At 52.5% G+C, this 25180-nt stretch overlaps 2 protein-coding genes across 2 annotated transcripts in view; one reads left to right on the top strand and one right to left on the bottom strand.

Annotated features, from left to right (window-relative positions):
- PFDN1 (prefoldin subunit 1) overlaps positions 1–8377 on the top strand; it is a 66646-nt gene extending 58269 nt beyond the window's left edge. Inside the window, exon 4 of the mRNA XM_047778797.1 lies at positions 7964–8377. Coding sequence (XP_047634753.1) covers positions 7964–8047 — 84 coding nt within the window. The 3' untranslated portion in view covers positions 8048–8377. The remainder of the gene's footprint in view (positions 1–7963) is intronic.
- A 1321-nt stretch (positions 8378–9698) lies between these two features.
- CYSTM1 (cysteine rich transmembrane module containing 1) overlaps positions 9699–25180 on the bottom strand; it is a 64163-nt gene continuing 48681 nt past the window's right edge. Inside the window, exon 3 of the mRNA XM_047778802.1 lies at positions 9699–10176. Coding sequence (XP_047634758.1) covers positions 10070–10176 — 107 coding nt within the window. The 3' untranslated portion in view covers positions 9699–10069. The remainder of the gene's footprint in view (positions 10177–25180) is intronic.

The raw sequence follows: 25180 nt of genomic DNA, 5'->3' as shown, positions 1-25180 counted from the left end.
GTGCAGGAGAGTTGAAGAGACAAGATAAAGCCTGAAAGAGTTATTTGGAGAGCAGACAAGTCACTATATTAAGGAAGTTTTAATAGAATTTCTGGATAGTGGTGAGTGCCTATTTGAGATTCATGGTTCCGCATGTAAAGTGAAACCATGCAGCGCAGTTAAGTGTTTTTCTCCAGCAGCATTCAGCTGTTTGGGTACTAACATATTTGGGGACAGTCATGGTCGATGGTTGGTTTAGCTTGGGTTGGCATTTTGCCAGGTAAGTCCCGCAGAGGGAGAGAGGAGCAAAGGGGGTTCACAAGCAGAATAAATACAAATAGTGGACTGTGTGTGGGAGGGAGAAGCATGGAAGCAGAGTGGATCATGAAAAACTTGAGTGACAAAGTTGAAGAAGTGCTGGAGGGAGAGTTACTAGATAGAAGTAAGCTGAAAAAGTAGGAAGTAGTGGTAGTGGAGCTGAAATTCTGGGGGAGCTGCTGTTCCTGGTGGTTCAGGATGTCTTGGTACGGCCGTGGTCTGGGTGGCCCAGGTGAAAATTGTGAGGGGAGAGGAGGTCACGGTATTGGATGGCTCATCTTCAGTCTTGTTGAAGTCCCCTTGAGTGGGGCAGCAGTCGTGGAGAGAAAGACAGTGAGCCATCTGAATGAGGGGCAGTACCGAGGGTACTGATGGGTCGAGGCAACAAGGAGGGCGGAAGAGGGTGGCACCCCATGATGCTACTGATTTCAAGAACCAGGGGTTTGGGAGGGAAAAAAGAGGAGCCATCATTTGGCAGTAGGCTTGGATGAATGAATGGAAATTTATCCTTTGATGAGGCAGTTTTCATTGGAAGAGAAAACCTCTGCCGGTTAGATTCAGTGCTCCTTTTGAAGGCTCGCTCTTTTTTAAGAACAGAAGTTCGAAAACCATACCCTGCCAGCCAGGTCTGGCTCATTTGTTTTTGCGTTTTTACAACACAGTTATGCCCATTTGTTGATGTATTTTCTTTGTTGCTTCTGCACTGCAGTGGCAGAGTTGAATAGTTGTGATAGAAACAACCCCACAAAACCTCGACTATTTACTGTCTGGCCCTGCATAGAAAACGTTTGGTGACTTCCACTTCTGAACGAGGTTCTCAAAATTCACTGGACGTCAGCAGACTTGCCTGGAGGGCTTGTGAAAACACATTGCCAGGTGCCATCCCTAGAGTTTCTGATTTAGTGGGTCTGGCTTGGGGCCCAAGAATGTGCATTTCTAACAAGTTCCCCAGTGTTGCCGATGCTGCTGGTCTGGGGGCCACACTTTAAGAGAGCCATCGCTCTGGATGTGGAAGGTCGTAGTTGGGTTCCTTCTCCCTTGAATCTTCTCTGAGCCAAATGTCCCTACCTACGTCATGTGTTTATCACTTGACATGATTTATTGGCTTGTCTTATGCCTTTTAAGCTTGGTGCCCACAAATGTAATACCTCTTTGGAGGAGGCCTGATCTCCGTCTGCCATATACATGGGAACATTGCCCCTTCTTGCTCTGAACTTAGGAACTTTCTTCCTCAGGTTGTCTGAGGACGGGCCTTTTTCTGGGACATAAGGGAAACCTATGTGTTCATGAACTCTAGGGGCCTAAAAGGCTAAACATTGTCATTGAGAGGAAATGCTCGCGTATGCGTAGCATAGAGGTTTGTCTTGGGTAGATTGAGCAGGGGATCATAAGTGGGATTCGGGAGTCTGACCCCTACTGTGGCAGCGGCAGAGTCTCTTTAGCACATGAAAGAACATCTGGGAGGAGAAACAAGGTCAGTGCTCAGGTGATCCAAGTCTTGTGTGCCTGTCTCTCAGGAGAGGGACCGCTGGAAGATGTCTGGAAAGCATTTGTTAAAAGACAGTAACCCCTGTTGAGATTTCTTTTTATTCTCCTGCTCCACGCGTAAAATTGCTTTCCCATTCTTTGAGCTTGTCTCCCAGCCACGTGCAGCTTAGCAGTTCCGTTGCAGCCCAGTTGTGTCCTTGACAGTGAAGTAGATGTGCCCAGATGAGTTCAACAGTGGACGAGCACCCTCGGCTCCCTTGTTTCTTTTGTACCAATTCCGGTCCGGTTCGGCCTGTCTTTCCTGCCTGTGGTGAGCACTCCACACCCACTCAGGCCGTCACAGCACTTGCACTTTCGGGGCTCTGCCCAGCTCTGTCTCATTTCCCTTTCTAACTTCTCTCATTGGGCCCCCGCCTTGCCTTTGTTTTTCTCTTCCTCCTGCTGCCTTCACATTTCACCCCACCTGCCAAGACGTGCCTGCTCAGCCTTCAGCGCCTTTGGCCACTAGCTGAGCTTGCTCCGTGAGGCCCGCTGGCCCCTCTGGCCGTCGTAGGGCTCTGCAGAACTGAGCGAGCAGGAGACCCAGGGAGGCCCTCGGGTTTGTAATTCGGGGTTGTCTAAATCCTCATTTTACAAATGGGGGAATAAAAAGTGAGGGGGGAAACTTTTCTACACCCTAAGAAATGACAGACAAACCAAAACTACTTTAGAGAACGAGAGAGAGGCAAAGTTCCTAAGAAAAGAAAAAAGTCTCTAGAGATAGTGTCACGAGATGAATTACCTCGGGAGTCTGTCTGAGAGATTGTGTCATGTCAGCAAAGTTCTAGACTTGGCCTCTTTCCTCTGTGAGAGGATGGGAATGAAACACCAGCTCCTCAGTCCGATGCCCGGAAAGAGGAACCTCAGGCTGATGCGCGGTAGCTCCAACCATGTCACCTCCCTGGTCGTGCCGAGCCCTACAGGAAACCTCAGAATTGGACGTCAGGACCAGGCCACACGAGAGAGTGGCTGTACCCAGAGCTCTGTGGTTGGAAGGCACTAGAGAACTTCCTAGGAACGGGGATTGGAGGGCGGTCCCTCGGCGAGGCGGAAGTGCGCCTAGGCCTTCCTGGGGCTCCTGGTGGTGGTGGGGGGGGGGGTTAAGCGCCTCCCGGAGTTTCCGTAGCAAACATCGCCCCCTTGTCGTGGCAGCAGCTCCGACGTGATGGCACCTGGAGCGGGACTTCCCACCCCAGGACACAGGAACTTCGGACAGTTTGTTCTATAGCGTCATGGGTTGACTCTTAGGGCCTGTTTGTGGGAGCAAGATTCGGATGCCCATCGGGATCCGTGAGGGCCGAGCTTGAGTCTAGGGGCAGAGGTCAGAGGGCAGGGCCAAACCCCGACAACCACCCCGCAGGAGGAGTGTGGTCGGCCTCTGCCGTCGCGCCCTCTGGCGGGCGGTCCTCGTTCCGCAAGCGGAGAGGACGCGAGAAGGCGCGCGTGCGGGGCCATCAGGCAGGCGTCCTTTCCCCGCGGCGGGTACGTGTGTGCAGCACGTGCTGAGCTCCTGTCGTGAACCAGCCGTGCCTCCAGACACCGGGCCCGCGTCGAGGAGGAGAACACAGTCTTGCCCTCAGGGACCCTTTCTTCTCGCGAGGGCAGGCAGGCAGGCAGGCAGATAGATACGGCTTCAGGGGGCCTTGGGCACTCTGGAGGAAAATCAGGGTGAGGAGGATAGAGCGTGGGCTGCCTGTGATCTAGAAGGCCTTTCCCACAAGGTGACCTTTGAGAAGGATCTGAAGGAGGCGAAGGAGCAAGTCACGCGGCTCTCTGGAGACGGGGGTTCCTACCCATAGACCCCAGGACAAAGGATAGGCAGGAGCGCGCCTGATGGGTTGGAGGCCAGTGTGCCCAGAGCTAAATGAGTGGGAGAGGGAGCCACGGGAGGGAGGGGAGGTCAGAGAGTTAGCGAAGAGCAGGACTATGTTGCTGGAGCTCCCGTCGTGGAGCAGTGGAAGTGAATCCAACTAGGAACCATGAGGTTGCGAGCTCGAACCCTGGCCTCGCTCAGTGGGTTAAGGGTCTGGCATTGCCATGAGCTGTGGTGTCGGCCTCAGATGAAGCTCAGATCTGGCGTGGCTGCATCTCTGATGAGACCCCTAGCCTGGGAACCTCCATGTGCCACAGGTACACCCCTAAAGCAAAAAAACCTATGCATAACTTCGTTTTGTTTTGTTTTTTTGTTTTTTGGTCTTTTTAGGGCCATACCTCTGGCACATGGAGGTTCCTAGGCTAGGGGTCTCATCAGAGCTGCAGCTGCCAGCCTACACCAGAGCCACAGCAATGCAGGATCTCTAACCACCCAGTGAGGCCAGGGATTGAACCCGTATCCTCATGGATACTGGTTGGGTTTGTTACCGCTGAACCACAACTCCAAAACTAGACAGAGCTTTTTGAAAAGGCTTTGCCTTTTGTTTTGCAAGAGAGAGGACGCCATTGGAGAGTTTTAAATGTTCAAAGATGACTCTGGCCACTGTGTGGCCAAGAAACTGAAGGGGGTCAAGGGTAGAAGAAAGCAGACCACTTAGGACGCTGTTCATTAAGGTCCGAGTCGGGGTCCGTTTTGAGATCGCACCAGCAGGATCCGTTGCTTAGTTGGATGTCAGATGGGGAAGAAAGAAAATGCAGGATGATGGCAAAGCTTGTGTCTTGAGCAGCTGCAGGAACGGGGTGGTATTTACAGGAATGGGGAAGATCAGGGTCCGTAGAGTTTCCGACATGACTAGTGGTTTTAAGAAGCTGTGGACATTCAAGGAAGAAAAAATTTAACTTAATCATTGGTTCCTTCACTTTCTCCATTCTCTCTGATGGTCTCACTTGTATTTGGGTCAATTCTACCACAGGCATTTCTGGGAAAAGTACAATCCCAGCATAGGAAATTTCAGGGGTTCTTAGCTAGGCTTCTGTGACTCAGTGTGGGCAGAAGCTATGGGTCTAGAAGAACTTGGGATAAATTTTGTCTCTGGGAGCATCCCTCATTTCAGGTGCTGTGTTGGTGGACTAGGGCTGCATAACAGATTACCACAAACTCGGCAATTGAAAACAACAGAAATTTATTTTTTCTTTTCTTCTTCTTTTTTTTTTTTTTTTTTTTTTTGCTTTTTAGGGCTGCACCCGAGACATATGGAAGTTTCCAGGCTAGGGTCTAATCAGAGCTGTGGCTGCCGGCCTACATCACAGCCACAGCAACTTGGGATCTGAGCCTACACCACAGCTGACACCACAGCTGACAGCAATGCTGGGTCCCCAACCCACTTTGCAAGGCCAGGAATCAAACTCGCATCCTCATGGATATTAGTCGGATGCGTTTCCGCTGCGCCACAAAGGGAATTTCAGAAATGTATTTTTCCACAGTTCCTGGGATTGAAAGTTCAAAATCAAGGTGTTGCAGGGCCATGGTCCCTCTGGAGGGTCCAGGGAAGAACCCTTCCTTCCTTCTTCCTAGCTTATGGTAATTGGGGGCCATCCTTGGCCTCCGTAATCTGGCAGGGTCACCCCTTCACTGTCTGCCTTCATCAGTGCATGGCATTCTCCCTGTGTGTCTCTTTGTCTTTATGTGGCCTTCTTGGAAGGACACTGATCATTGGATTTAGGGTCTCTGCTAATCCAGTATGAGCTCCTCTTGGTTCCATCTGCAAAGACCCTGTTTCAAATCCGGTCGCCTTCACAGGTACTGGGGATCAGGACTGCAGCCTGTCTTTCTGTGTGAGATACATTTCAATCCACACCAGATGTTTTGGTCCTGTTTTGATTATGAGGGTCTTCTGGGCTTTGGTATATTTGAGGATGAAACAGGAACTATTGAAATATAGCTAGAAGAGTTCCCATTGTGGCTCAGTGGGTTAAGAACCTGACATAGTGTCCATGAGGATGCGGGACACTGGACTTGCATCCCTGGACTCTATCATCGGGTTCAGGATCCGGTGTTGCCGCGAGCTGTGGTGAAGGTTGCAGACATGGCTTGGATCTGGAGTTGCTGTGACTATGGTGTAAGCCTGCAGCTCCAACTTGAACCCTAGTCTGGGAACTTCCATATGCTGCAGGTGCAGCTGTAAAAAGAGAGAAAATGAATAAAGGAAATTCAGTTACAAAATAGATACCTCTGTGCTCAGGAATGCTCCATCTGTTGGGATGAAAAAAAATTTTTTTAATGTCCAGTTAAGTCTACTTAAACTAAAGATTTAAAGATAGACAAGTTCATTTTACATTATGTTTGAAACTTGAAGACTAGGAAAGGCAGTGGTAAAAAGTCATGAAAAAATACTGTACCTGAAAGGGAGATAGAAGGGAGAGAGTGATAGAATGAAGAGTTTTAAAGCTGAGGATGACAGCCTGAATTTGCATGGCCAGAGGCCAGGGCAGTAGGGCAAAAGCTCTTGCGAATGTTCCAAGTTTCTGGTTTTGCTCCCGGGGCGGCAGTTTGGCAGAGATGGATTGCAACAGACCTGGGCACCTGGGCGCTGGCCGAGCACTGCAGGGCTAGAACCCTCCTTGCTCCGCTAGCCTTTTCCTTAGATTCTTACAGGGCTGGGACCCAAAGGTGCCCAGATGGCGCACGGCACTCACTGCTTGGCAGCACCTGGTACCTGTACATCCTTCAGTGATGTGTCAGGAGTTACTAGTATTTGTCCCCTTTTCACTCCCCACCGATGCATGTAACAATTGTTTATCAAAGGAAGTTTTAAGTTCTCACTCTGATATCACAGTGATAGGACTGAATCAGGCTTAGCCACGTAGTTGAGCAAATTTCCTTAGCAACTGTGTACATTTGTGGCTGTCGAATTATCATGGTCACTGGGGCTTTTTAGTGGAGCTCCTGTTCTTTTGTAAGGAACTGTGTGCACGTTAGACAGATGGGAAACTAGAGTAGAGAGATAGGGCTCTTTCTAGCCTTCAGGAAATTTGAAGTTAGGAGACAAACAGGAACCAGAGGTTCACAGAAGAACTGTGATAAAGATTTGTGGATGCCTCAGCACTTGGCACCGAAAGGAAACTATATCAAGTCCCCAAATGTATCATTTAATACATACCTGGACGGTGTGGGAGAAGGTAGAGGCAGGGATACCTAGAGGGGCACCGGCCACGGCCTCAGGCAAGAGAAGCACTCATTTCCATCGTCCTGTCTCCGGTTGGAGATCAGTTCCCCAGCAAGGCCTGCGTCAGGCCGCTGAGCTGCCCTCTGCCCGGCCTTGCCCTGGCTTCCCCAGGTCATCTGGTCACTTTTGTGGTCCAAGTGAACCCCCAGCTGCTTGGGTAAGGGAAGGGCATTACTGGCTCCAGGGTGGCTCAGCCACATGCATCCTGGGAGGGGGTTATTTTGAGCAGTCCTCAGAAAGGGAGGCGTCCTTCATGTCTCTTAAGCAGGAATGCAGCCACAGCCGTGTCCTCAGGGCAGGGAGCAGTGGGGAATCACTTCTGGGGTGACCGCAGGGCAAATAACATATAGACATCATTTCCTTTGACTAATCTTGCGTAATCCTGGTCCAGATGTGCCTCCTTAAAGTAGTTAAAGTTCCTGTATAAATTGAGATTTTTAATTTAGGACCCAGATGGGGTAGTAGGTACACTTCCAAAAGGTCTAACGTTTTACTCAGTGTGTCACTGTCCTGGATTCCTGGCAGGCAGCAGTTTCATGAGAAAAGCAGATTGCTTCCTGACTCATCTGCCCTGGTGAGATACGTGACAGAGCTTCTCAAAACTCACCACAGCCTATCGTCTCACTGGACAGGGCAGAGGCTGTGCTGTCCATTCAGCAGTGGCAGCAACCGGCGCCTGGCCTGGGCCGTGGAAAACCTTGAGAGACAGTCTGCTATGGGGCCAGAGCTTTGTCCTGGAATTTCCTGGCCTTTGTCTGTCTGGTCTAACTTCATGTATCACGACGCCTGTTTTTAGAGTCTGCTTCCTTCTGGGGGAAGAGCGTCCCTGCTTCCTGTACCGAGTGACCCCCTCCCCTGTGCCCATGGGTCGCGGTAGGGGACACTCTGGGCAGGTGTGTATACCTGACTTCTAAAGACAGTAGGCTTCTGGATGGCACTGGTGACAGAGAAGCCATAACCATTGGGCATGTAAAGGCTGCCATCTGCCAGCCTGGCACACGCACCCTGGTCCTAACCCTTGTTTCTTTCTCATATTGCAGCAGAAAAAATCCTACCTGGAGCGGAGTGTGAAGGAAGCTGAGGACAATATCCGGGAGATGCTGATGGCACGGAGGGCACAGTAGGCAGCCTCTAGGGGAGGTGCTTCCTCCTGACCCCTGCCATTCCTGGCGAGGGCAGAGGGGCTTGTACAGGGAAACTGTGTCTGCGCTGCCCGATGGACGTTTTATTATCTGGATGGTCTGGTAACCCTAGGTTTTCTGCACCATTTGGAGCCCCTTTCAGATCCCGTCACTGTATTTTTATCCTGGCTCTGTCTGCCACCCCTCTTCCCTGGGGGCGAGTCAGGAACTCCCAGGAGTGGGAAGATGGGAGCCGGGACAGATAGGGGAGCCCTGCCTGGGCCTGCAGCTAGTCACCTGGTCAGACCAATAAAAGACATCTGTCACACTCTACCAAGTCTGCTTTTCTTGAGCTGACGGATGAGAACAGAGAACCAGAGAGGCAGAGCTGCCTCTGCTCCTCCGTGTCCTCTCCAGGGCTGTGGCCCTGCTCCTCCTGTACTGAAGCGTTCCCCTCTTTTTTTCTGTTTCTGTTCCTTTGAGTAAACCTCTCCCCTCTGCTCCTCCGTGTAGCGTGCAGATAAGGAAAAAGGAGAGCAGGCCAGAGCTGAAGGTAAGCGAGCAGAGCAGTGGTGCCTCGGTGGCAGCTGCCTCCAGATCTCTTTCCTGCTTCCTACCAGACATGGGAAAAGGAAATTTGATAATAAACCAACAGCACCTCCAAGGTGGTCCCCCTCTGGCCATTGTCATAATGTGGACACCACAATCCTGGGGCCTCCTGGAGGCACGGGGGCCATGCTGTGCTGGAGCTGGCTTGTACCGGCTCAGGAGACCAGTTTGATTTCCACGAACTTTGTTGCAAGCCAGTTCTTAACCTACAGCCATTTAATGAAATGCGTAAGTTTTAGTTAAATTATATTTTTAGAAAGTTCGTAACTATTTAGAACATAGCCCTTCCTCATTTCTTGACTACAGCTGTCCATTATCTGTGTTTTTGAGGTTAACGGGCTGTTGTATCTGGACGGTGGAAAGACCTAACAGCGCCCTCCTGCACGTCTTCCCAGCTCCACCTTCAGGATACTGTTGGTAGCTTGAAATCGGCTGCTGTGGGACCAGCCGTTTACCCCACAGAAATCAGGTGATGCTCCACAATCATGGCCTTTTGTTTGGTTTTGAGGAGAGGGAGAGCTGGTCGTTCAGGATTTACCAGCACGTGGGTGATTTGGAGGGAAAGTGGGCAGGCAGAGGGTAGGCAAGGCGCTGCCAGCTGCGCCTCTCAGGGCTGGCAGCCAAAGTCAGACTCGCTGCTGTGGTGGCTCAGCGCCACCCTGCGGCCAAATCTGAGATGGATGGCCCGACGTGTGTGTGTGTGTGTGTGTGTGTGTGTGTGTGTGTGTGTGTACGGCCGGAAAAGAAAGCCTTGGGTATGGCCCTGAGCTCCGACTATGGCTTCCCCTCCCAGAGCAGGCCACGGGGCAGCCATGCTTCCCACGAGGCCCGGGCCTAGGCTCTGGGTAAAAGGCCCCACGAGGCTCCTTGGGGACTCCATCTCTGAGTGGGACTAGGATGAGGATGCTAGCTCAGCCAGGGCCCTGTGACCGTGGCCGCCGCCTGCCTGTAGAAGCTGGAATGAAGAGGTAAAAGCCCCGCATCATGTGCTGGATAGTGGCTGAGCAACCCAGGGCTTAAATTCTGTCTGGAGTGATTGAGACAGTTGAGGTGTAGACAAATTTATTGAAACATACAGGGTGTTAGCAGAGAAATCATTCCGTGGTGTATTACATCGTGCCACACTACCTTGAATGTATAATTTTAAAATTATAAATATAACGAAGGCTTTGGCCAAAAAAATAAAAGTCATTTAGCACATTTGTGAAAGGCCAACAAGAAACGGATTTTGAGTATTAAAAAGATCAAGTCACTGAATTACCCAGCAGCAACCCGTGCTAATCTAGAATCCCACTGTGGTGAAGGTAGACGTGTCTCTGCAGAGCTAGTCGTTGATTTCAGCCGTCAGAAGAGATGGGGGCAGGCACACCTGGCGGCGGTGGCGGCAGAGCTGGCGAGACAGGAGAGCCGGGCTGGTCAGGTGAGCATGTCCCAGAGGCAGCAGCAGCAGAGGGCCGTCCAGCAGGCGGTGAGGCAGGTGGAGGGGCCCAGGTCATCCCTCCTTTGGTCTTCCACCACATACACTGCAGGAGGAAGGGGACAGGGCGTGAGCGTGGGCTGGCACAGAGCCCAGGCCGTCCAGCCTGTGTGCAGCCTTTCCACTTCCGGCATCTCCGGTGACGAGTGGAGGAGGCGGGCTTAGCTAAGGACAGTCCTCCCTGCAGGGGCAGACACTGGAGGAGCCCACACAGTGGCTCAGAGCACAGCAGCTGGAGGGGAGCTGAGACAGGTCCAGGGCTGTCGGGCCGGAGTTGGCCGGCACCACTGGGTTTGTAGGAAGCAGGCCCATGTCCCGAACCCCGCATGGCCGGGGCTGGGGGGAACGGGGGCATTTCTTCAGCTATACCCAAGAGCCAGAGAGTAACGAACATCTCCTCAGGGGGGGCTTTAGGCCCCAAACCATTAACCAGCAGTCTTGGTTTTTCACACCTGGCCAGCGCAGAATGTGCTCCAGCTTCTGTCCTTCTGCACAGAGCACTGGAAGGCACGTGGGAGGGCTGGCTGGTGCCTGGATGGGGAAGGACCTCTGAGCCCCGCCAGGGCCCAGGGCTCGATGAAGAGATGTGCGTGCTGAACGCATCCCCGGATCAGGAAGGACCCCCCCACCCACCTTTCACCCGTCAGCTGACTTGGGGCCGACATGAGCCGCCGCTTCCCATTCCACTGGCTAGTGCTCCGAGGACCTGCAGCCACGCTGCAGAAAACCCCCAGCCAGCAACCCTCATCCAACTCCCTTGTAAGCAGTCAGGACCTTAAAACGTGCTGCACGTTCATGACTACATGGCTCGTATAGCTTGAACCAGGCCTTAGGCAGTCAGCTTTCAGTTCTATTTTCGTGTATCTATTTTTGCACCTCCTCTCTCAGGAGCCGGGCAGAATAGTCAGAATACGCTGCGTGAGGATGAACGGGGCCCAGTTCTGTTGCCTCATAGAGACATTCCCTCCCTCGTCACGGCGTAGGTCGAACCTCAGCCCATTTTCATGGCCCCACTCAGCAGCACAGGCCACAGTGTTCAGAGTCTGGGCGGGAGGACCGCCACCAGGGCAGCCCCCCCAGAGAGGAGAAGACCAGCCAGTCAGCAGCCTGAGGCTGGCCACGGCACAGGATCTGACTTCAGGCTAGATGCTACCACCATTCCCATCCCACAGGCAAGGAACGCGAGGCTGAGAGGTTGACTCTCTTGGTCCCGCACACGTGCCGAGCCGGGGCAGGGGCAGGGGGTGAGCCCAGGCCCCAGAGGGTTCGGCCTGAGGACCAGGAGGAGCACCGTCCATCCGTCCACCGGTCCACCAGCCAGAGCCCATCCCTGCCCCTGAAGACCTGGGCCCTCCAAACTCCGGGGTCCCCAGAGCAGGAGAGCCCAAGCAGGGCGTCCCCTGCCCCGGACCCCGCCTTCCCTGATCCTGCAGGGGCGCCTCTGGACAGGGAATTTGGGGGTGGGAGAATCGCCCTGTGCCAGAGGACTGGCCCTGCTGCCCGTGGGACAGAAGGCTCCACTCCCCTGCCAGCTCTGCCGACAGCCTGCTCGATCCAGGCCTGAGACCCAGCCCCGGGTTGGGGTGCTACGTGCGAGCTCCTGCACAGTCTCTCTTAGGCTACCGCTCGTGGAAGGGCTCACCCCGTGCCAAGCGCCGTGCGGCGGGGATCGGACCCCTGAGTCCTCAGGGCTTCCCCTTCTCCCAGCCCGTCCTCTGTGTGGAGCACTGGCCCCCAGGTGCCTCAGGCAGGGAGACACCTTCTCCCCAGGTGGTCCCTGCCAGGCTAGAGTCACAGGGCAGACTCCAGCGCCTGCAGCCGCGGCCACTGCAAGCCTGTTCCGCCCAAGCAGCGTTTGCAGAGGCTAGAAATCTGCCTGGCTCCGACCCAGAGGACTCCAAGCCAGAGGCCTGCGTCAGCGTGCCCGAGGTGCTTAGCGCTGTCAGAGCTTAGAAAGCCGAGGCCCTCGGGTCCTGGAGCACCGCGCCTTCCACAGCCCTCGGTGGCCTTTTTTCCCTGTCCATTCGCCGAGGACAGAACCTGTGCCCCAGGCTGTTGAGAAAATGGAGGCTCCCCCGGACTGGGGTGGGGTGCTGTGCTGTGCGCGGGCGCCTGGAGGTAGGAGTGGCTTGTGTGTTCCTTGCTTTGCTTTCATCCCCCAAAGCAGCGGTCACTGGCCCAGGAGACGGCTCTGCGGCCAGCCCCACAGTTCCTCACAGCATGGGCTGCGGGGCCCAGAAACTGCACATTGCAGCACCTGTCTTCCTAGATGCTCTCCTAGGCGCAGACTCTGAGGTCCTGCCCCTTCAGAGGGTGCCTGCCGAGCTGGGCTGCCCCCGCACAGCACCCCACTCCAGGGGGGCCTCCCCGCTCCTCATACCTTCTACTCAGCTCAATGGGTGCCTCTGCCCCAGAGCTCCCGTGCTACCTTGGCTGAGCCGTCAGGATGCAGCCCGAGGCCCAGGCCTTGACACGCTCCCTGGGCACCTGAAGCCAGGGGGCTGTGGACACCACAGCTTTACTGGCAGGAGCTGGGGCAGAGCTGATGCTCACGCAGGTATTCCACACCCAGTCCGCGTGGGCACTCCGAGCAGATGGCCTGTACTGGTGAGCTGGTCATAAAAGGGGGGCAGGACTGCGGTTATGGAAGATGGTAAACTCGAACGAAAGTTGGATCGAGTGTACACAGAAACCATACTGTCTCTTGCTCATATGTGAATCTAGAATTTCTCCACAATTAAAAACAAAAAATCTCTTTGAGAGGAAGAAAAAATGTAGAGGGATAACAAGTGCACTGGGTGGAGGTGGGAGCCAGCACTGCTGCCAGGCAGGCAGTCAGTGCCCGGGTTGGGATGGGGCTGGTGTATGCAGGGGCTGCTCACACTGAGCTCCCCTAGGGATCAGGTGCCCCCGTGGCCAGCCTGGGCTCGGGCTGGGCCCCAGCTCCTTCTGCCCATGCAGGCCGGGCTTTAGACATTAGCCTCCGTACACAGCATCCAAGAGGCTAACCCTCCCATTAGCTGTCTGCTGTCTTAGAAGCCAAGACCACCCTATTCAGCCAGTGCCAGGAGGCCCTGCCCTCGTCTCAGGCAAGGGACTGATGCCCCTCTCTATTCCCAGATTGCTGTGGCTGAGTTGGGAGATTTCGGCTCCAGGGGTTCCTTTACCAGTTGGTCTCTCTTGCCTCCAGACAGCCCTTTGGCACCAACTTCCAGTGTTCTCAGCCCCAGCCTAGGGGCCAGAGCTGCAGAGGGGCGGGGACTCAAAGCTTCGTCTCGCGCATGCAAGTGCAAAAGAGAGAGTGCGGCTGGCGGTGGTGGGGAAACGAAGCACACAGACTAGGTTACAAAGACCCAGCTAAGTCTTGGGTCTTAGGCGCAGTTTGGGGGAGCTGAGCAGCCTCTGGCAGAGACTCGCAGCCACCTTCTCATGTCTGTGCGGGAAGCAGAGGAAGAAGACGCAAGATGCTGGGAGGCGCGCCGCTGCCTGTGCCCACCTGTCAGCTCCCCACGCCCTGGCTCTTCTCCAGGGCCACCGGCCACCCCAAGCAGCAGTCTGAGCTCTAGGACTACCATATCATACAACCCAGGCCTGCCATTCAGGTGGGCTGCTCAGAAACCTGCTTCGGGATGTGCAGTGGGCAGGTGGGGCTCTGGGCCACGCAGGAGCAGGGCAGGAACGTGGGCAGGGGCCTTCTCAGCTAAAGGCTCCAGTTCCTCATCATCCTGGAATCTAAAACCTTTACTTGCTCAGCTCAGACATTTTAAATGATTAATCAAAGGCTTTGAAGTGGTCATAGAGCCTGATGAGGCTCGTCTTACTTGTGTAAGCAACTGTGCACGGGCCGACCCAGGGAGCTAAGAAGGACAAGCAAACAAAAGACAGGGGCCTCCCACAGAGTTCTGCCGCCTGGGGCCTTCTTGCTCCAGGAGCTGAGGAAGCTGCTCCCTGGCCTATTGTGGCCCAGACCAGTGCTGGGCTTCCTGGGCAGCTCCTCCACTGCTAAAACTGTCACAGCCACAGCACCTCCCCAGAAATGCCCCCCAGTGGAGAGGACAGCTTTGCCAGAGACAGAAGGCCTGTAGTCTGTGCTTAGCTGCTTCCACCCATCTTCCAAGCCAGCATCTAAACAGAGAGAAGGCGGCCAGCCTTCCAGGAGGCATCAGAGGATGCCCAACAGCCCTCGTCCTGCTCAGACCAAAGGGAAGAAGGGAGGAGAATGTCTGTAAGTCCCAGAACAAGTAAAGTCTCAAGACAGCCGTGGCTGCTTCCTGCTTCCATGCAGGGGTGGAAAGAAGACAGCTCGCTGAGGACACCCCAGCTTTCCTTGATGTGCATGTGCAATGCACAAGGGGGCTGTACTGGTGGGAAAGGTCCTAAAGGCAGTGCCACTCGGCCACCCACCCTGCAGGCCGCGAGCACCAGGTCAATATGCTGAGGGGGACACTGAGGGGGTGCAGGGGGCCAGGAAGAGGAGAGGCAGGCAGCGGGGTGTGGCTCCCACTGGGTCTGGAGGTTAAGAGCAGAAGTGGAGGAAGAGGAGGAGTTTCCTCTCCCCAAAGGTAATTGCGAAGGAGGCTGGCTCGGCCTGGGCTCTGCAGTAGCCGCCACCTTTGCTGGCTAAGCTCGGAAACGTCCCCGGGCCTCTGCCCACCCTGCTTCTGCTGCAGCTTCAGCCATGTCTCCCAAGGCTGTCCCTCTCCCTGCATCCGTGTCCCAAGATCCCCACACTAAAAGGAGTCTGGGAGCCGGCCAGCCATTTCCCCCACCTACTCCTACCTGTCGCCAACGCTCCATCATTCAGCCGCCCTCACTGGCCAGACTCTGAGTGCCGCGTGTTGATGGGACCAGCCTGGGAAAGGTGAGAGCTGGCTGGCCTCTGCGTGGTGCCTATTCCCAGATGGCACAGGGTGGCTGCCCTCATCCTTTGAGGAGGCAGCTGCTAGACATCCCGAGGAGAGGGGCCCCAGCCGCCTCCTCCCTGGGCTCAGTCATGGGCCAGCTTGTACTTGAGCCCTGCCAGCCCAGTCGTTCTAGAACAGTAGGCCTGAGGGTAAAATGCCCCCATGAACAGCAAGAACAGTGTGGTACACTGGGACACCTCAGGCCAGCCTGCTCAACAGGATTGCACCGCCACTACCTCCTGTGGTCCTTTCCTTGGCTAGACCTGCTGAGGCCCTGGGGCCAGAGCTGGTGACAGATACCGGGACACGTGAGGACAGCTTAGATGCTAGACCTGCAGATCAGACTGCCTTGAACATCATGTGCCCAGTCGATCTCTGGTGAGAGAAGGATGCTGAGCTCAAAGAAGGGAGGTGGCAGCTGAGGTCATGAGTTAGAGGTATGTCCTGGCCTGTCACCCAGCCCTCCTGCCTCTTGGCTTCGAGCTCTCCATGCATCACAATTAGGCTCACTTCACATCAGGCAGAAGCCTGGCTGCGAGTCACGTGAAGCGTGGCTGCGTGTGGAGCAGTGAAAGGCCTCTCCTCTCGCCCTGATCTGCCCAGAGGTCCAGGGTCGGGGTGGGAGTGCAGCCTGTTTTGGAGTGTGTCCCCCAGGAGTCAGTGCCCCGTACCGCAGAAGGCACCTGGTCCAGCAGTCACCTGGGAGATGGAGTGAGTTTCAGGATTCTGCCTGGCAGCTACTCCTCAGTCTCCAGGCAGGCGAGCAGGCGAGTTGGCACAGAACAAGGCCCCTCCTGGGGGTGGGGAGACGGAGCTGGACTGTTCCCCTCAAGAAATCCACATAGGGCTTCCCTCGGGGCCCCCACCTGAGTTGCTTTATTTTCGAAGGACAGTAGCTGTGGACATGGGCTCTGGCCCAGGTTCCCGTCCTAACCCTGGCACCCATGTCCCAGTCTTCTCACTTGCAAAGTGGTGGGGGGAGTAGTGCTTAGGAGCCTATGTTTTGTGACAAAAACTTAGGAATGCAAAGTGCTTGGCCCAGGGCCTGGCACGAAGTGAAGGAGAGAGGACCTTATCAAGAGGAACCACGGCGTGATCAATTCCTACAGGAAAACCACCAAAAACCTGTTTCTTTATTCCGGGGCCGGGGGGCGGCTGTCCACATTCAGATGGGTATCTGTACATGTGGCACCAGATGGTCAGGACGATACGAGCGGAGGAACGGACTTCCACCTGAAGCACAGAGAGCCGCTCAGAGCAGCGGGCGAGAGCGCCTCGGCGAGAGGCAAGGGGCCGCGTGTGCCTGGGGCTGGGAAGCCTGAATACGAACAACTTGAGCCGCGGAGGCGCCTCGGAGAACAGAGGCGAGGCGACGTATTCAGAAGCATCCCTTTTCCCTGGAGGAAGGAAGGAAGGGAACCCTCACGCGTACCCCTGTGAGCACCTGCCCGCCCGCGCAAGTCTGTGGCTGTCACCCAGATGCCAGGGTCTGCAGGTCGTGACAGGAAACGCAGTATGAAAGACAGGGGTCACCTTACAAGGGCTGTACACGCAGAGAAGACTCAGCCAAAGCGTAAGGTGATTCTCCTTCTACCTGAACAAAAAGCCAATCGTATCATCGGCTCACAACTCCAAACTTGAAAAAGTCAGCGGAATTGGTGGCCTTGTGCATTCGGTCTCAGGAGAGGGACTGAATTCCGGGACGAGAGAGTATCTTAGAGCAACGGGTCCCTCCAGTCTTGTTTTTCCGTCCAGGAAAAGGGCACCGTTGAGGCGCTGAAAGCACTTTGGGTCCATGGTCACAAAACATTCAGGTGGAAGGACCAACCTCCTCCCACCTGCCAGACGGAGATGCTGCAGGAGGCAAGAAGGCTGCTGAGGAGCCCGCGCGGGGTGCGCGGGAGAATGTGGGGCCGCCACCTCTCGCTGATTCAGTGCGGAGCTGGAGGCGCCCCGTTTGGGGGCACGTGGCCAGGACAGAACTAGCAGCGCTCAGAACTGTGCGGTAAAAGCCACGCTGTTCCACACGTGCGAGACGGGCACACACCCCTCTGATAGAGACAGAAGAAGAGCTTTTTTTCCTTCCCTATTCCCAGCAAAAGAAGAAGAGCAGGGTCCGGAGCGCAAGAGCGGAGCTGAGCTGCGGGCCTTCTGCACTGCCCCCCGCTTCTCTGCACTGAGCGGCGCGCTTCCCTGCCTGCACGACAGCAAGCCGCCGGGCTTGTACTCCGGTCCTAGCAATCCTGTCCTTCCTTCCATTGTGTCCTTCCAGAAAAGGAAAGGGAGGGAAGTCCACCCCCCAGTGACAACTGTGACAACACGGCTGAGTTCTTACCTGAGCTCCCAGCACTATGTGATGCCACCGATCACTCCCTTTTCTTTATTTATGCTTTTTAGGGCCATAGCCACGGCACATGGAAGCTCCCAGGCGAGGGCTCTAATCGGAGCTACAGCCGCCGGCGTTCGCCACAGCCCCAGCAGCTCAGGATCCGAGCCGTGTCTGCGGCCTACGCCAGGGCTCACAGCAACGCCTGATTCCTGACCCACTGAGCACGGCCAGGGATCGAACCCGCATCCTCAGGTGTACTAGTGGACTCGTTCCTTCTGTGCCCCAACGGGAACGACTCCCCCCTTCCTGATACAAATTAATACAAATTCTCCTCTCAACTTTTCAGACACCGCACTCTCCTGGTTTTCCGTCTTTGACTCCTTTGCAGTTTCATCACCGACATGTCCACGGCGGTTTTCCTTACAGCTCAGCCCGACCCTGCCACCTTTTCCCTCCAGGTCCTGGCGCATCGTGATCTCATTCACTCCCACAGTGCCGCTGAGTACCAGTACGCCAGTGCCTTCCACGTGTCCACCTCCGACCCGTGTCGTAGAAGCTCCGGGCGTACACACAGCTGCTTCCCTGACATCTCCACTTGCATGTCTCAAAAACACCTCAACACTGCAGTGTAAACCAGCACATTCAGAGCCCAGCGTGATTGTCTCCCTCCCAACCAAACGGGCTTCCTTTCCCTTGCTCTCAGCCTCCACAACCACCACCGCCAGGCATCTGGCCCCACTTAGCAGCTCGGGATGCATCCCACGCCCCGACTTTTCTCCCTATCCAATCCATCACCCAGCCCTGGTGATTCTACTGCCAAGTATCTCAAGGACATTCGTGTCTCTCCATCATCCGCACATGACCTTGTGCCCTCCTCAAACCATTCTCTACAGAGAAAGCAGAGCAGTCCCCTCAGAAAGGCAGGTTTGATCATGTCATCCCTTCGCTTAAAATCCTTCAGTGGCTTCCCACTGCTCACAGGACCAAAACCAACATCCCTCAGGGGGCTGGGAGCCCTCTGTCTTTTTTCTTTTTCTTTCTTTTTTTGCTTTTTAGGGCCGCACCCACGGCATGTGGAAGTTCCCAGGCTAGGGGTCACGTCGGAGCTAGAGCTGTTGGCCTATGCCACAGCCACAAGGGATCTAAGCCACATGTGACCCACCCCACAGCTCACAGCAACGCCGGATCCTTAACCCACTGAGTGAGGCCAGGGATTGAACCCGAGTCCTCATGGTTACTGGTCAGATTTGTTTCCGCTGAGCCACGAGGGGAACTCCCAGGAGCCCTCTGTCTTGTTCCTGCTTGTTTCTCATGTTTTCAACATTCCACTGCTCTTTGCCAAACCAAAGTCCTCTTCTAGTTTCTCAAATGAGCTCTGTTCTCTCCTGCCCTTGGGCCTTTGCCCCTGCTTTTCCTATAGTCGTTTTGCCTATTAACAGCCATTGATCTTTCAGCGCCCTCCCAGACTGTGCAGTTTATGCTTTTTTAAAATATATTTTCAGAGCAATGCACATCTTCTTTTCACCGGAAAGTAATGTCAGTAATACTTGCGGGTTTATTTAATGTCTGGTTCCCTCCCTTCTGTGGGAGCTGGATGGGACCTCTTCCGCGTGGCCCATTGCCTAACACACTGGAGCCATTCCACACCTCCTGAATGAGGGTCAGTCCGTGCAGACCCAGGGTGGCTCCCTGGGAGTACACTTGGGCAGCATGGAGAGCTGCCCCTCCCACAGAGCAGTGTTGTGATCAAACTGGGTTCAGATCTAATCTGTGACCCCGCCAGAGTGAAGACATTATTTTCACACAAAAGTATTTTTTTAAAAGTCCCCAGACAATAGCATTAAAACGATCATGTACCTGAGAAGATACTCAGATTTAAAAACCAACAAAGGATATGTGAAAGGTACATGAAGACAATGATACCATTTTATGTAAGGACATAAAAGACGAGCCAAAGATGGAGAGATACCATGTTCGTGATAGGGAGGTGACACTGTCAGTATGTCAGCTCTTCCCCCAGGTGTTTTGTAAATGACATGCTGTTCTAGTTAAAGCCAAACACAGCTTTTCATAGAAACTGACACATCCTAAAACCCAGACTAAAGAGGCCAAGAATATCCAAGAAAATTCCAATGAAGAAAAAGGAGTCTGTGTGAATGCATGCCCTGGGGGCAGGGGAGCTGCTTATCACACCAGTCTAGAGCCCATCCGGATGCGGGATGCGGGAACTTGGCGTCGGACACATCTCAGTTCAAACCAGTGGGAAAGTGTGACCGGGTCAACAGATGGTGTCAGAACCATCGGAATGGAAAAAGAAAACTAGAACCCTGTCCTGCACATGATCAAAAACAAATTTAGGTGAGCTAAAGACTGAAAAGGTTTTGGAAGGAAATATAGGCTTATCTTTGAAACCTTGGAACAGAAAGTGATTTTTCAAAGATTAAAACCTATAAAGCTTCAGGGACAGTTTGGGAAACATGACATGTAAAAGCTTTCATACCAGAGGCGTGATCAAGGTGGCCGAGGAGTAGGACGTGGAGCTCACCTCTCACGAACACATAAAAAACCAATTCACACGGAACATCTACCGAACACCAGCAGAAGACGTCGAGACTTCAACAAGAGCAAGAGACCCTCGACATAACCGGGTAGAACAAAAGGGGGAAAAAGAAGAAAAGACTCGAGGATGGGACCAGCGCTCCTGAGGGCCCCGCCACAGAGGAAGGGAATCCACATCCCTGGGAGGCCACCTAACTGACAGGGACATAATTTGGGACGGAGTGGGAGCCTCGAAGCCTTCGAGAAGAGCACGGTGGGCAGGCTGAGGAGGGCAAAGCAGACAGAACGCCTCGCAGACGGTCAGTGCCCCTGCCCAGCGCTCCCCAGCCTGCTCCACTCGGGCTGGAGCCGGGCACAGAGACTCAGGCTTCAGGGGTCAGTTCAGGGAGAGAACCAGGGTTGGCTGCGAGGCCACGGCCTCGGCGGGTGCCGGGAAGCAGCGCGCCACAGCCGAGGGCGTACAGGCCAAGGCCTGGGCCCGCCCCAGAGGCAGGGCGCCGCTGCAGGGGACCCCGAGCAGGGGTGGGGGCAGACGGCCACAGGAGCTGCTTTCTCTGGGCAGGCTCAGGCTCTCGGGTGGCAGGGCACCTCTTGCACCTCTTGCATGGGCTGCAGACGTGGACCCCAGAGGTGGGCGCAGCCCACTACCACGATGGGTCCTGTGACCGAGCACCATCTGCAGCCCCAGTCACCTCAGGGGTCGCCGCCACAGAAGGCCCTGTAGCCAAGCACCACCCATTGTCCCCACCTCCCTGGGAACACACACAGCCTGCCATTGCCACCTCCCTGAGGGTCACTGCTACGGCCAAGGGCTCTATAACCACGAGCAGCCTGCTGCCCACACCTCATATAGGTGCCACCCATTGCCCCCACTTCCCTGGAAGCATGTGCAGGCTGTGCACCTGCACACCCGCTATAAAGGCGGTAACGGCCTGCACGCACTGAGGAGAGAGACGGTAAGCGTCCAAACTAAAAGCTAAAAGCAGCCCTCATGCGCAAAAAAAAAAAAAAAAAAAAAAAGCCCTCACAAGCGCTCCAAGGAAACTCTCACATGTAAATAGCCCTGCAAGACTACAGGAGGTAATTGTTTTCCCTAAATTCACAGAAGAAAAATATAAGCAAAGTGAAGTAGCACAGGAACCATTCCAGTTAAAAGAATGGGAGAATAGCCCAGAAGGAGCAAATGATAGAGACCTCTACAGTCAATGGACGCTGTGCTCAAACAGGAGGTAATGAAAATACGGACAGAATTAACAGCTATCAAGAGTAACGCAGATGACTTCAGAAGGGAATGAGAAGCTATAAGGAAAATTCATTTGCAGAGACTAAAGGCATTGAACAGCAGGATGAATAGTGCAGAGTAACGAATAAATGACTTGGAAGAGAGAATAATGGAAACCACCCAATCAGGAGAGCAGTCAGAAAGCCAAATTAAAAAAAAAAAAAATGAAAGCAATATTAGATCCCTGGGTAATACATAGTGTGCCAATCTATGCATAATAGAGATTCCAGGAGGAGAAGAAAAAGAAAAGGGGATTGAAAATATATTTGAAGAAATTATGGCTGAAAAATTTCCAAATCTAAAGAAGGAAATAGATATCCACATACAGGAAGCACAGAGGGCCCCCAATAGGTTGAACACAAACAGACCTACACCAAGACATACTCTAACAAAAATGGCAAACGCTAAAGAGGAGAGCGAAAGCCCGCAAAAGAAAAACAAAGTTATTTGTAAGGGAAGCCCTGTAAGGCTGTCAGCTGACTTCTCTTCAGAAATGCTACAGGCCAGAAGAGAGTGGCAAGATACAGTCAAAGTTCCAAAAGTGAAAAATTTGTAATCTAGAATACTCTAACCAGCAAGATTATCATTTAAAATAGGAGAAATAAAGAATTTCTCAAACAAAAACTAAAATACAGCAATACGAAACCTATCCTAAATGGAATATTGAGAGATCTCCTCTAAATAGCAAAGATTTAAGATACAGGATAGAGGAAATCACAAGTGGACAGTAATTACTTAAATAAGCCGGTGTACAGATCAGACAACCTGTGTGTGAAATTGATGATAAACACAAGGAACAGCAAAAGGATGAACATGAAGATGTAAAAAATGACATCAAAGTCATAAAATGGGAAGGAGAAAAAATCTCTCCTGCTTTAGAATGTGTTTTGAGGCTATATGACTAGCAGATATAGGAAGGGGTTAACATACCTGAAAGACAGGGCAACCACAAATCAAAAACAAATAGAATCACAAAAACAAAAAAAAGAGGACACAAGTATAAAATAAAAGGGAGTCAAACCGGAAAAAGGAAAAAGCAACAAAGGAGAAAGAAACAGAAATGACTAGAAAATAAGGTTTATAATGGCAATAAATACATATTTATCAAAAATTATCTTAAATGTCAATGGACTGAATGCTCCAATCAAAAGACACAGAGTGGCAGACTGGATAAAAAAACAATCTACAATATGCTGCCTCTAAGAGAACCACCTTAAGGCAAAGGACACATAAATTAAAAGTGAGGGACTGGGAGTTCCCACTGTGGCTCAATGGGTTAAGGACCCAACATAGTCTCTGTAAGGATGTGGCTTCAATCCCTGGCCTCACTCAGTGGGTTAAGGATCCAGTGTTGCCACAAGCTGTAGGTCGAAGATGCGGCTCGGATCTGGTGTTGCCATGACATTGGCGTAGGCCCCAGGTGCAACTCAGATTCGGTCCCTAGCCTGGGAACTTCCGTGTGCCACGGGTGCAGCCATAAAAAGAAAAAAAAAAAAGTGAGGTGGTAGATGGAGTTCCCGCTGTGGTACAACGGGGTCAATGGCATCTCTGCAGTACCAGGAGGCAGGTTCGATTCCCAGCCTGGCACAGCAGGTTAAGGATCTAGTGTTGCGGCAGCTGTGGTATAGGTCGCAACTGTGGCTCAGATCTGATCCCTGGCCTGGGAACTCCATGTGCTGCAGGGTGGCCAATAGAAAAAAAAAAGTGAGGCGATGGAAAAGATTTCATGCTAATGAAAATGATAACAAAGCAAGAATTATCGTACTCATACCAGACAAAATCGACTTTAAAACAAAGGCCAGAAAGAGAAAAAAGGATACTATTTAATGATGACAGGATCAACTCAAGGAGAGGATATTACACTAGTCGAGGAGTCCCCAAATACATACAACGAGCACTAACAGACATACAAGGAGAAAATGGTGAGACTACAGTAACAGTGGGAGTCTAACACATCAACGGACAGATCTTCTAAACAGGAAATCAGTAAGGCAACGGAGATCCTAAACAACAGAGAATAGTTAGACTTAATTGGTATTTTCAGGACATTACATCCCCCCCAAAAAAGCCCCACTGAATATACCAAATTTTTTTTTTTGTCTTTTGTTGTTGTTGTTGTTGCTATTTCTTCGGCCGCTCCCGCGGCATATGGAGGTTCCCAGGCTAGGGGTCCAATCGGAGCTGTAGCCACCGGCCTACGCCACAGCCACAGCAACGCGGGATCTGAGCCGCGTCTGCAACCTACACCACAGCTCACGGCAACGCCAGATCATTAACCCACTGAGCAAGGGCAGGGACCGAACCCGCAACCTCATGGTTCCTAGTCGGATTCGTTAACTACTGTGCCACGACGGGAACTCCCCCAAATTTTTTTCAAGTGTACATGGAACATTCTCTAGGAATGATCACCTAGAGTACAAAAATTTAAGAGTATAGAAATTATTTTAAGCTTCTTCTCTGATCAAAATGGCATGTAACTAGAAATTAACCAGAGGAAAAGAAATGAGAAAAAAACCTGACTACATGGAGACTGATTAAACGACATGCGACGAAGAAGCCAATGAGGAAATCAAATAGGAAATAAGGAAGTTCACAGAAATACAGGCCCTCCTCAAAAAACAAGAAAACTCTGAAATGACCTGACCTACCACCTAAAAGAATTAGAAAAAGAACAAAACCTAAAGTCAGCAGAAGGAAATCATAAAGATGAGAAAGGAAATATATAAAACATTTAATAGAAACAAAAATCAAAACCAAGACCTGGTTCTTTGAAAGGGTAAACAAAAATTAGCAACACCCTGGCCAGACTCACCAAGAAGAAGAGAACCCAAATAAACAAAATTATAACTGTAACAAAAAATCGCAACTGATACTGCAGAAATAAAAGCCCTAAGAGAATACTATGAACAGTTATTTGCTAACAAATTTGACAACCTGGAAGAAACAGACTTTATAGAAACGTACAGCCCGCCAAAACTGAATCAAGAAGAAATAGATAATTTGAATAGACCTATCACTAGAAATGAAATTAAATCTGTAATAATAATAGTTTAAAAAGAACTCCCTACAAACAAAAGTCCAGGAGCAGATGGCTTCACAGGCAAATTCTCCCAGACATACAAAGAAAAACTTAAACCAATCCTTATCATACACCATGACCATGTGGGATTCATCTCAAGCTCATGAGGATGATTCGAAACACACAAATCAGGGAGTTCCTGTCGTGGCTCAGTGGTTAACGAATCCGACTAGGAACCATGAGGTTGCGGGTTCGATCCCTGGCCATGCTCAGTGGGTTAGGGATCTGGCGCTGCCGTGAACTGTGGTGTAGCTCACAGATGCAGCTCGGATACCGTGTTGCTGTGGCTCTGGCGTAGGCTGGCAGTTACAGCTCCAATTGGACCCCTAGCCTGGGGACCTCCATGTGCCGCAGGAGCGGCCCTAAAAAAGGCAAGAAGGGGGAGTTCCTGTCGTGGCGCAGTGGTTAACGAATCCGACTAGGAACCATGAGGTTGCGGGTTCGGTCCCTGCCCTTGCTCAGTGGGTTAACGATCCGGCGTTGCCGTGAGCTGTGGTGTAGGTTGCAGACGCGGCTCGGATCCCGCGTTGCTGTGGCTCTGGCGTAGGCCTGTGGCTACAGCTCCGATTGGACCCCTAGCCTGGGAACCTCCATATGCCGCGGGCGCGGCCCAAGAAATAGCAAAAAGAAAAAAAAAAAAAAGGCAAGAAGACAACAACAAAACCCACACAAATCAACCAAAGTAATACACCACATTTATAAAAGTCAAAATCTACATGACCATCTCAATAGATGTAGAAAAAGCATTTGACAAAAGTCAATATCCCTTCAGGATAAAAACTTACCAAACTGGGTGTAGATGAAACTTATCTCAACATAATGAAAGCCACTTATGACAGATCCACAGCCAATATAATACTCAATGGAAAAAAGCTGAATGCCTTCCCATTAAAATCT

The sequence above is a fragment of the Phacochoerus africanus genome, chromosome 4 (genome assembly GCF_016906955.1).
Source record: "Phacochoerus africanus isolate WHEZ1 chromosome 4, ROS_Pafr_v1, whole genome shotgun sequence".
Lineage (NCBI taxonomy): Eukaryota > Metazoa > Chordata > Mammalia > Artiodactyla > Suidae > Phacochoerus > Phacochoerus africanus.
This window is presented reverse-complemented; position numbering and strand designations above follow the sequence as displayed.